General features: G+C 35.3%; 1 protein-coding gene and 1 long non-coding RNA gene across 2 annotated transcripts in view; both read right to left on the bottom strand.

The window, feature by feature from the left end:
• LOC136852560 (uncharacterized) overlaps nucleotides 1-12683 on the bottom strand; it is a 364973-nt gene that overhangs the window by 165166 nt on the left and 187124 nt on the right. The gene's annotated exons all lie outside the window — the stretch shown is intronic.
• Nucleotides 8525-12109, bottom strand: LOC136852559 (homeobox protein Nkx-2.8-like). Its single transcript, XM_067127329.1, is given in 4 exon segments — nucleotides 8525-9382; nucleotides 9384-9741; nucleotides 11576-11660; nucleotides 11952-12109. Coding segments are annotated over 4 exon segments (1218 nt in total). The 5' UTR covers nucleotides 12003-12109; the 3' UTR covers nucleotides 8525-8658.

Genomic DNA, 12683 nt, shown 5'->3' with positions numbered 1-12683 from the left:
CGTCTGTAACTTCTTCAACACAGGCTAATTTTGCAGTCAATCTTCAAACAGGTGACGGTGACGTAAGAGCGTTCGTAAGACATCCCTATATTGACCTCAAGTATTAAGGTAACGTTACGTAACATGAGACTTCTTTTTAAGTCAAGCCTGATGTCAACGGGAAAAGGTTAAAGGTATTACTTCATGGATGCATAATTATACAGGTTAAGAAAAATAAAGTTTTGCAGGTTAACCGAACACGCTAAAGCCAAAATATTTGAAAAATAAAGCGGTAAACAGTTCGGTATGAGATCGCAGTCCCTCAAAAACAACAAATATGACTTGGGTAATTACGGCGACATATTTTTTATTTCAAAGTTGTAATTTATAAATCTTTTTTGTATTAATGACGTAATAATATTCACTATCTTCCAGTCTACCAACTGGGAAAAATGTTTGTAATCACAAAGATTTCACAAATAGGTATGATAATTCAAGTATATTGAACCTCGGGGGACAAATTACAAAGGAAGAGGATGGTGCTATAGATTCTAATTTAAATCAAGCACCAGACTCTCAGTCAAGACTTTTCACAACGATGTGAAGCTGAGGAGGAATTTTATAGCATAACTCGAGGAGGGACAATAACTGAATGGACAAACGTGATCAATGTTGGCATTGTAACATGGCGTCTCAATCCCTTAGGATTTTCTCACAATCTGAAATGTAAAGGGAACATTTGGTCCTACTACGTTTGCCAGAGACGCTTTCTACATAATAATAATAATAATAATAATAATAATAATAATAATAATAATAATAATAATAATAATAATAATAATAATTACACCGAAAATTGTGTGACACTCATTTTTATGTTAACCTGATTTATAAGAGAATGGATTGAAATTTTCACTTGAAAAATTGTTGGAAATACAAAAATATAAAACATTATTATATTGCAGTTTACCAAATAACTGAAAAATGTAGTACTTACCTAGCGATATCAATTACAGTACATTTGAAACAACTTAAATTTTTGTGTAGCGCTTATTCCTAAAAACACAGAAATTAGGGGTTGTTTTTATTTTGTAAAAAGTGTAATTTTCCTTTTGTTTACAATAACGTCTCAGCTGGCAGTTCAATAATAATAAAATTTAAAAGAAGATATGCGATTCTACTAAATGAACACGCATGGTATGTGATAAATTTAAGTATTGGAGAAACAAATCCACAGTTATGCATATGTGCATATATTTATTATAGATAAAACTGTACAGATATAGGTACATATACATAATTGTGGATTTGTTTCTTCATTTCAAGACTAATGCTACTATGAGAATTTTTTAAGTATTATCTACTCCTATCTTTCTCTGCGTATAATGTCTATCTTTATATTATCTATCTATCTACAAAGTCTCAGTTGCGTGGTCAGAGCCCAAAGGTCCACACCAGACAACCTACTACCTTTACAATCTGACCACACTTACAGATGTCGGAAATAAAAAAAAAAAAAAGATTGCTTTTTTTAAGACTGAAATCACTAACAAAATTTTATGGTCCCTAGAACAAAAAGTTTCATTCTTCTGCAATTTGTAACAATTCATCAGTATACCTATTAAATGGAGTGTCTTTTAAGTGACTTCCTTTTGGTAAGTTTTACGAGGCAAAATATCCTGAAGTACATTTCTTTGTTCAAATTATATTTAATTTGCAAGTTTAGGGGGAAAGGGGATTGGGAGACAGATGGCAAAATGAAGTGAAAAAGATAATAGAAGGCAAGATTCAAATATCCAAGAACGGCGAGATTGCACTTGAAACAAAAGCAAGATACGCAGTGCGTAGATAGTGTGTCGCCATGCTGCTAATGACCCCTCTGTGTAGTAGATATGTATGTATATTTATATGTATATATATATATGTATATATATATATATGTATATATATATATACACATACATACATATGTATATATGTGTGTGTGTTTCAGAACGACAGTATTGTTGAAATTTTCGGCATAAAGGTTCATCCTTTATTCAAACATTAAAGGATGAAATTATGTAGTTGTGCCTACTTATTTTTTCAGTTCAAAACTCTTTTAGCAGAAACAACTTGCAGGTTGCTTGCGTGTTAGGTGTATGTATATCTATCTATCTATCTATCTATCTGTATATATATATACATATATATATAATTATATATATTATATATATGTATATATACATATATGTGTATATATTAAATAGATAGATAGAGAGGCAGATAGGTTGGTAGATAGCTGGCAAGAGGAAAACCATATGCACAGAGAAATACGCCCAACCCACTATATGAGGATGCACTAATGACTCCTATCCAGTTCTTTACACACACTCAAATTCATATTTGAACATATGCCACCAGTCCAGATACTAAAAGTCAGTGAAACATGCAACATAAATGAGCAGTTTGGTGCAACTGGGAGTGAGCTAAACGAGGCCCGAGCGCCTATATTATCCAATAATATTAAATAGAAAATCTAACAAACACGATCCCTTTGAATGATCTTACCCACAAGGAGCCTATGCTTCGTTATAAAACTTACCTGGCTTACATTCGTAACGCTATATTCACTAAATTCTATATGCAGAAAATATGACAACGGTATTTGGACAGTATGGAAAATTAATTATATATCGTATATATTTACCTAAAAATGTATTATTTGAATTCAACAAAATATTCACGATAGACAGCCGACTATCTACACATCTACCACAATTACTTGGAGGGTACTGTAATTTCCTTTCGTACTCGACTGTAACAGTAAAGCAGTAATATATACGGAACTAACAACAAGGATCATGGCACAGTAAAAGTGTCTTTAATGTGGAAGCATGCTTTTTTTTTTTTTTTTTTTAGAGTGAGATCAAGAGTTTTTTCAATAAAAAATGTTTCGGTAATCTCTACTAAAATGATCGAATTGAACCTATAAAAATAATAGACAATCACAGCAAGCAATGTTAAATCTGAGGTTCCTCAAATATGAAACGAAAAAATTCTGATCAGTCTGTTTAGTAAATAAAAGCATCTATATAGTTATTCACACAATATAAAAAAGGCAATAATGCATATTGGTACTATGTATTAAACTAGTTTGCGAACACAAAAAACAAAATTATGTCACAAGGCATACTAAAAATGGACAACCCAAATGATTTCTATAATAATAATAATAATAATAATAATAATAATAATAATAATAATAATAATAATAATAATAATAATACCACTTACCTCACATCGTCCGAAAAAATAGCCAATAGGAAAAAACCACTTATAATTAATCAGTTGCACTAAAATAATGAAAAATATATTCCGATAAAAATTCTTCCCAAGCAAGAAAATTTATACTTCATATATATATATATATATATATATATATATATATATATATATATATATATATATATATATATATATATATTCCAAGTCACTAAAAATGTAAATCATACAATAAAAATTGCAAACACATAAGATAACGACTCTACAATAATCATATCCTGTAAGGCAGACAATTCTTTTTTACAAGTTGAAAACGTCACTTGAGTAAAACAAACAAGCGTCTTCTTATCATTTAATATCAATATACCGATGCAATATTTACAGAGGTTATCATGGAAAAGAACTGGAATGAAAACTTCCAAAGTATAATAAAAGGAAGGAAATGACAAAAATGGAAAAGAATTATAATATTCAGTGACGATGAATAATGGTAACATAGAGTTAAGTATAAGAATTATTAACATTACTCTTCATCATGATTCTGATGACTCCACCGATACGTGACATACCTATAACAATACACAGCAATATTCATACGCACTTTTTTTAAACACATGTCTGGATTATGCACAATAAACCCTTTAGACGATCGATATCATTTTATCCTCACCAAATCCAGTATATGTATACACTTCGGTGGAAGGTAATTAAAATTTTGTGAAAAAATACATTTTGAAGATGAAACAGACCCGAAAAGTAATTAAATAATCTGACCATAAAATCTATCCGACGTTACCTAAAGATAAGGCTAATTAAAATGCATAATTTTAAATATTCATAAGCTAGAAAAATGTAGTATGCTATAGGTTTTATTAAGAATGTGTGCGCAGTAATGCGTTTACAAAAAATTAAACTGCCTAGTTCTGCAATTCTTTTAATGACTTTTTTCAGTTCATTTCTTGTTTAACATTTAAACGGTGCTATACCGCTGAACCTTTTAGACTTAGACATTGCCCTTCTCACTGACCTTTGCGTAAAAGAAAAAAAATCCAACAGAGTGAAGAACAAAATTCTTAAGAGCAAGACCGGGATGCACAAAAATTGTCTATGAGTGACGTCATTGTCTGGGCGTTCTGAGTATTATTAATTCTCCACGATCAACAACTATCTCATCACTAACGCCAAAAAAATCATGTCAAAGTTGATAAAATACTCCTACTCTGGAATAAATTCATTGTATTACATTTTAAAGAAAGGCAGTGGAGTAATTCATCTGTAAAAAGACTAAATTTCTAGTGTCCAAAAGGTCGCATAGACTAATAATAATAATAATAATAATAATAATAATAATAATAATAATATAATAATAACTGAAATTATATGATTGTATTTTCACGCCCATAAGTATAAATAAACAATTATATACAGAAAAGAACTTGTTATCAAAATATCAGATGATAATATAATAATCAAATAAAACAGGATACTCATCCCACACGCTTAGTGAACTTCGTCATCCTAAAAACAAAAAGACAGAAAAATAAAACGACAATGTACCACGACACAGCAATAAGAAAATTACTAAGCAAAAATAAGAAATAAAACAATTTTATTTTCGGATCAGGATACCGAGGAACGTCAATTCTCCGATGGCGTAATAACTAGAGCTAAGAAAAAGTCGATAACGGACGAAACCTAAACCAGATGACCAATTTCTCTTCAGAGTTCCATTTCTTCAAAGATTCGCGTAATGAATACTTTATGTCACCTCTTTGTTAAATCATCTCTGCTCCTTGTACTTGTATTGAAGAGGTAGATTTAGTTAATGTGGAAGATACTCAAGATTGAGTTTTTAAAATCCTGGATCAGATTGGCAGTTTTTTCATTATATATATATATATATATATATATATATATATATATATATATATATATATATATATATATATATATATACATATATATACATATATAAATATAAATATTATATATTTGTATATATACAATAAAATATATATATATATATATGTGTAGTATATATAAATATTATATATATGTATATATATTATATATATATATATATATATATATATATATATATATATATATATATATAGAGAGAGAGAGAGAGAGAGAGAGAGAGAGAGAGAGAGAGAGAGAGAGAGAGAGAGAGAGAGAGAGAGAGGACTTTAACCAAATAATATCAGAATTACAAACAAACACCTTAGCCTGAAAGTTAATAAATAAATGAAAATGTATATGACATGAATTTGAAATTGATAAAAGAAATTATCAGTGAATTAATGCTATCTACCAAGTGACGGTTGAAAAATAAGATGATGCTGGCTATTCACGAAAATCTACCCCTAAAGTGAAATTGCTGATAAAATTGCAAAGATATACAAAATCAAAGGTAGCTAAATCTTTTATATTACTATAAGTATAACAGACGCCTCAACTGTTTAAAGAAATTTTAAGTACAGGTAACTAAGTCTCCTGAAAATAGTAACTGCTACATATTCAGTCATAACACAGACAGAGGTGAATAATAATTTTTATTTCAAACCGATTTCGGCTTCGAAGCATCAAATATCAATTGTAAATTAAGAAATACCATTTTATACTTGAAAGCAATACAGGTAACCAATGTAGCCATAATTGATATTTTAGTATTTCTATTTCCATTGTCCATATTCATATCCATATACTGGTAAACATTTGAATAATTCTTACTACATCAAATCACAATGCATATCACACTGTAAATCACTGCATTGAAAATGTGTAATACCTTTCCTTTTCCATAGTGACAATATTTACCGATCCTTAGCAATTATTCTTCTTCTTTTACAGAATGTGTATATAACAAACAATGAAAATAAATAAAAGCACTTAAATCTTTTTTCAAACGTTGTTTCATCTCCCGCCCGTATGTTTATGATTATTTTTTAGAAATATATAAATATATATATGTATATATACTGTATATATAATATTATATATATATACATATAGATATAGATATGAAAATTATATACAACTATTTATGTATATATATAATACATTCATGTATAAATATGTGTGAATACATGATATATGAATTCAAATCTTACATATATACATATATATGTATATATATTATATTATATATACACATATATAATATAATTGGTTTATTAAATTACGAAAACATTGGAATTCATATAATATAATATATATGTATTATATTATATATATACATGTGTGTATGTATTTGTATGTCTGTATGTATATACTGTAGGTTTACGCAGTAATATTTATATATTTTAAAGGAAAAAAAAAGGCAGAATCTTTACGAACACACGCATAAAATTCAACAACATAACGAAAAATTACGAAGACAAAAATATGCTTTGGTATATTAAATTACAAAAACATTAGAATTCATAAGGTCGCTCATAAAAAAATATGAATAAATAGGGAGAAAGAGCTAATACCGAGTATTTGAATAAATACTACATGACAGAGCTAAAATATAAAAATTACAGAATTTAAGCAGCACTGTATCTCTTATTGAGGCATTCATCATCTACATTATTGATCTTCCAGTAAAAAGAAGAACTTATCAATGCAAAATAAAATAGGTTAATCAGTAAAAGCTGAAGATATGCGCCGAAAATTATGATACATTTCACTGAAATGATTAACTATTAACTCATGGTTTATAGATGAATTGTACAGATCGTTTCCCTTGAGAACAGATTCCAATTACAATCTACTAGAGAAAGGAGCAAGATATGCCGTGAATAAATTGAACGAATAATTATTTCATAAACAAAATGGAGGTAATCATTCAAATAAACATAAAAAAGCGAATTTTAAACTAACAGACTTAACTGAATTACATGGATTCAACACCATACAAATATTTCTCGGAAACAGGGTAATGAGTATATAAATAAATATTGAATAAAACAATTTTCCGAAGGTAGTTATGCTGCCTCAATCATAATCCCTTTTGCGTGAGCGCGCACTACGTACACACTCAATAAACACCGTCTTCTGTGTATGTAAAATAACATACATACACGCCGTAATATATGTACGGTTCCTTCCATAGACGCATGCTGTCTATGGCTCTTCCACACACACTATGGCGATAAGGAACGAAATCTAATTATCGATTTCGCCAATTGCATAACGCCCCCCTTCTGACCTGCTACACGGAAAGGCTGGCCAGGGGCTTCCTCGTTCTAACACAAGACGATAACTGAATACCAGTTCTTTTGATTTTTCTTTTAAATAACATCAAGTTTTTGCTTGAAAGTGGTACATGATGTGTAATGTGGCAACGTAATTTGCTTTTATTTTAATTTTTCATTTCTATTTTCATTCGGCGGAGTTAAAACAGTAGGACTTTTTGGTTTGTTCTATATTGATGTTTGCATATTCGGAAAATAAATAAATAATAATAAAAATAATAATAATAATAATAAAGGAATTTACGAATATGTCCATTGCACTTATGTCATGTAAATCTGAATGTCTCTTGTAAAATAAATGAAAAACAATATAAATAAATATCAAATGTTAACAATACTTCCAATATAAATTATCTCAGGTAATAAAATACTGCAAATTCATCTCACATGGATACAGTAACTCCCAACAAAATTGGAGGTCCCTTTCCCAATAACATACTTAGAGTTGTTTTAATATACATGATTCTCTACCTCGCCTGCACACTTGCTTTTCATCAGCAACATAATGAAGGTAACAACAAGAGTCTGTTAAAAGTAAAAACTCATATTCTTTTATGTACAATTAAAATATCAAATAACTGCATCTTATCAGTTAGATTAATCGAGGTATGTTTACGAGACACCAAACAAAATTCCTCAAGTCGGTCGTGGTACCTTTGTGGTACCTGACCGGTTACCATACTATGTAATTCCTCCTCACCTGACTTGATTCCACTCGCTACCTGACCGTTAATTAACCGTAAATTACATTACCCTATAATGATACAATACGACACTATCTCTAATGACTAACACATTCATCACTCGAAATGGCTCAAAAATGACAGACAACAATTATCATTAATCTTTTTGGTAATTAGGACTTTCTATTTTCTCATCTAACACGAGTGCTCTTCTTTTGTGTCATTAAATATCGCAACAAGATATTTCGCCATTAACTCTAACGTATTCCTAAGGCACACGGCATCATTGCTATCATTTTCATCAACGACGAACGAACGAGGTGCTGCCACGTCCACTGAAGGGGGTCACCGAGAAAAACGAGCGGTCGTTTTGTTCACCCGAGAGACGCTTCCGGCCGCAATGTTCACACCTCACTGTTTTAAAAAGGGCCAGTTTCACATCATTTTTAATCATCTCTGACGTCCGCTTGTGTAGGTCCGCGTACGGGCGGTCACCACCTGGTGGCCGTGAGAGTGGCGCCACCAGAAGACGGCACTGCCGCCCCTGCAGCGCTCGAGGTGTCTACGCCTCCCGTCGTAGTCACTGGAGACGACGCCCTTGGGGAGGAAAGAGACGTGGCCGGCGAGGACGAGGCTGAGCGATGGCCGCAGCCCTCCAAGACGGTGACAGGGGCGCGGGCGGGGGCGACAGTAGATGTGACAGTAGGAGAAGAGAAGAGGGGCAAGGAGCTGGTCGAGAGGGAGGCGCTACTTGACATGAGAGAAGGCGCCGGCAGGAGGAGAGAGGACGTGAGGCTCGAGGTCAGAGAAGCAGCCAGAGCGGGAGACAAGGGTGTCTGGGTCAGGGAGGGCGGCATCACGCCCAGCCTCAGCCCTCCTGAAGCCCCGAAGAGACCCGTAAACAGACCCGGGAAGGCCATAGGCGGCGTGAGGTGCAAAGGAGGCGGCAAACGAGGCTCTAAAAGGGCGGTGGCGTCCGGACTCAGAGGGTCAGCGCGTCCGCCGTTGGCGTGAACGGACGATAACCTTTCCCTAACGAGCAAGGGGACGGTCAGCCGTCGAAGGGCGTTGGGCAAGGACCCCAAGGACCCCGTGGAGGAGACGTAAGGATGTTCGAGCGTCGAAGGCAGCCCCTTCTCCCGGTATAGCTTCTTCGTCTTGTACCTGTGGTTTTGGAACCATATTTTGACCTGTGTGGGCGTGAGGTTAATGAGAGGCCAAGTGCTCTCTCTCGGGCGCCGACAGGTAGCGCTGCTGACGGAACCTCCTCTCCAGCTCGTACGTTTGGGACTTGGTGAAGAGAATTCGCCTCTTCCGCTTCCGGCCGGGCATTTCGGGACCTCCCTCCAACTCCACGGAGGACTCCATCCCTTCGCCCACCTCTTCGTCGTCGTCGTCGTCCTCGTCGTCTTCGTCTCCTTCCTCAATCACGTGGGTGTTCTCCGTCGAATCGGCTGCGGCCTGGACCGGGTTTCGGTCGTTGAGGTGTGCTGGGATGCTCTGAGCAGGCGGTGCCTTCGGCGTGGATTCATTGCCCCCGGAATTCACCATCAGCGACTGCGTCAGGGCATCAGCTGCAAAGGGAAGAGACGAGAGGGTCACGAACGTCAAAAAATCGAAAAGCCTTAAATGAGTACCTCTGGGAAACTTGAAACTGCACTTCAGGCTCATAATATTCTATCATAAAATATCAAATATAATTAGCCTCAAGTAAACGTACGGACAAGCGCAACTACAGTGAAACTTGTAATTTACCCTTCACGAGTTACAAACAAACATAATAAAGGTTTTAGTTCAATTTTATAATTTTATTTGGAGTTCAAGTGGGATATGGTCCTTGTAATTTGATATAAAATACAACCTTCGTCTAGAAAAAACAATAATATACATTAAAAACAAAGAAATACAAACAACAGAATTAATCTTTAAACAAACCCTCAACATGCAATGATTTATTTATTTAGTAACATCATCACCTCCCTTCCCCAAAACAAAAGGCAAATTTTACATTTCCACGAACATGTTTCTGGACACAAATATAAATAATAACTAGTAGCACATTTTCCAAAATTAAATTCTAAACAAGCAAACATTACTATAAGGCCTAGGCACTTACAAACGATCTAGCAAAAATTGCGGAGCTTTCGTAGAATTTCATGATTACAATACGCCCTTTTAAACACTACCGCCACAATGACGGCGAGAATTCCAACAAAAGGATTTTATTACAGGCGAAACTCATGAAGGAATTAGAAAGCGAAATGAAAATACGCATAAACGTAATGGGGCAAATTGACCACTACACGACAGCGGTAACCAGCAACCTACCGCAATTCTCTTTAACTTCTTTTCTTTTTATTTTTTAATTTTCGCAACCGGGCATTATCGCGCACGGCTTAATAGCAATACTAAAAACAATAACAGTCACGATACGAGCGAAACAAACAACAAATAAGCAGAAATGGAATCAAATAGCGATAAGAATAAGCCTGCTCACATGACGGCGTATCGATCTTCCGTAACACGAACGTCACTCGCATGATAAAGCATAAAAGGCCGTGTGGCTAGACCCGACATGCACGGCGCAGAAAACAGGGCCGGCTCTGATAAAGAACTTAAAGGGGGAAAGCATGCAGGCAGAAGGACTAAATAGTTGGCAAAGCCACTCTGTAATACGTGTAAATGATAAGGAGCCATTACTTCATTAAGAGGATCTCGTTCGTATAGCCAAAGGAAACATTCGCGTTATTTGGAAGCCATTTTTTGTTATCGTTGCTAATCGTAATGACTCTATGAGGAAGGAAGATCGGGAAGCACAAAGAAATGAATAAACGGATCCATACAAGGAAGAAGTTTACCATATAAGACAAATGTAATAAACCATTAATACGACTGATTACGTAAATTGCACAGATGGCTCGTGGCTCGCTCTAACAAAGTATCCTTAAAAGATTAAAAACAAACAGATAGAAAAGACATTCAACGAAATTCCAAGAGAAAGCCTATGTAAACTACAAAAGAATCCATTTTCTTCTACTAAGAAACGGAACGGAAGAAATTTTACGATGCAAAACACGAAATTGCAATACACGTGAGTTACAACAAATTGACTTGTGCTATTACTGAAAACCTGCCTTCAATTTTGGGAAACACGAGAAACCATGCAATCAAATGAACGAATAATAGCGATATATATCATACAAGGCGCACTCTGATTATGAATTTTTATGACCTCTACGACAAAGATAATAAACAACTGATAAACACATAATATACCGGGAATTTCGACCAGGCTACTTATATGGAGGCTTCTCTTATCAAGCGTGAATAGGGTCTGGCAAGAAGGCTCCCTGAACGAAGGCAAATACTGAGATGAATTACTCGGAAGAAGGATTAACGAAGACCTACCTGGCGAAGGTTTGTCCGGTAGCTGGAGAAGATCCCGTACGGAGAAGCTCCTGACACGGCTCCCTGGGCCTTCTTGTCTCTGCATCTCGGTAAGTCCAAGAAAAATTGACATATATACATAAAATAAATTTTTTAGAATCACGGATATCAATCTCCGGTAGTCTTAACGGTTATATATCATCGCAAGAATATCCACATATCTCTTATCGTCCTCGGTGTATGTTTTGCATGAAGTGTATATCACCATCAAGTCAAGATGTATTCTATCAATCTAGAGAAAAAAAATTATTCTTTATATTAAATAATACAGGTGAAGGAAAACGCTCGGCAAGTCCCACGCCATATTTTCCTAGGCCGAAGAGGTTAGCCCACTTACCAGCTCTTGCTCACTGCTATTGCAAGTGTCTTTGTAAGGCATGACTGCCATTCATACGCCCTCCTCGGGAAAAAGCGAAAAAAATAAAAACCCAAAACATAAAAAAAGGAAACCACTAAAGCTCTTATATTTGCTTGTCCACCTAAAGCCAGCTCTCAACAAACTAGCCCGAAAAGTGTTAGGAGGCTTTGGCGGCGATGAACGCCCGGGACTCCAGCCGCCCTCGAGGTGGAGGGTGGCCCTCTGGGATGGTGGCCGGAGGACGGGAAGCACCCTCGCCAATGAGTAGGTGGGGCCACCGAAATGGATCCGCCAATGGCAACCGGGTCTTCCGAAACCTCGACGGCAAAAAGGGATTCTCTCCCTCCGGTTTCGCCAGAGTGGGAAATGGAGTCGATTTTTTCCCCAGTCTCTCCCTCTCTCTTTCTCTCCGTCTCTCTCTTTCTCTCCCCTCGTATTCTCTCTCCATCAGCTCGCCAACATGATGGTCGCTTCCTTTATTACAATTTTGTGATGGGTCTATTATTGCAGGGTGAAACACCCTTTTTCAGGATCATCACAGTTACTGGCATGGCCGGGGCTCCTCTGATGTCTCTTGTAAATAATCCTCTGCGCCTTCTACAGAAGAACAAAAACCTGTGCGTATGCAACGCTTGTCGGTCGCTACGACTCTGGCCCGTCGTAGCTAGCTAGGCATATGCGTTGGCGCCGTAAATATAAAAATTGTTGAGG

The sequence above is a fragment of the Macrobrachium rosenbergii genome, chromosome 25 (assembly GCF_040412425.1).
Source record: "Macrobrachium rosenbergii isolate ZJJX-2024 chromosome 25, ASM4041242v1, whole genome shotgun sequence".
In the NCBI taxonomy this organism is placed as follows: domain Eukaryota; kingdom Metazoa; phylum Arthropoda; class Malacostraca; order Decapoda; family Palaemonidae; genus Macrobrachium; species Macrobrachium rosenbergii.
Note: the sequence above shows the minus strand (reverse complement) of the source record. Positions and strands in the feature narration are given on the sequence as shown.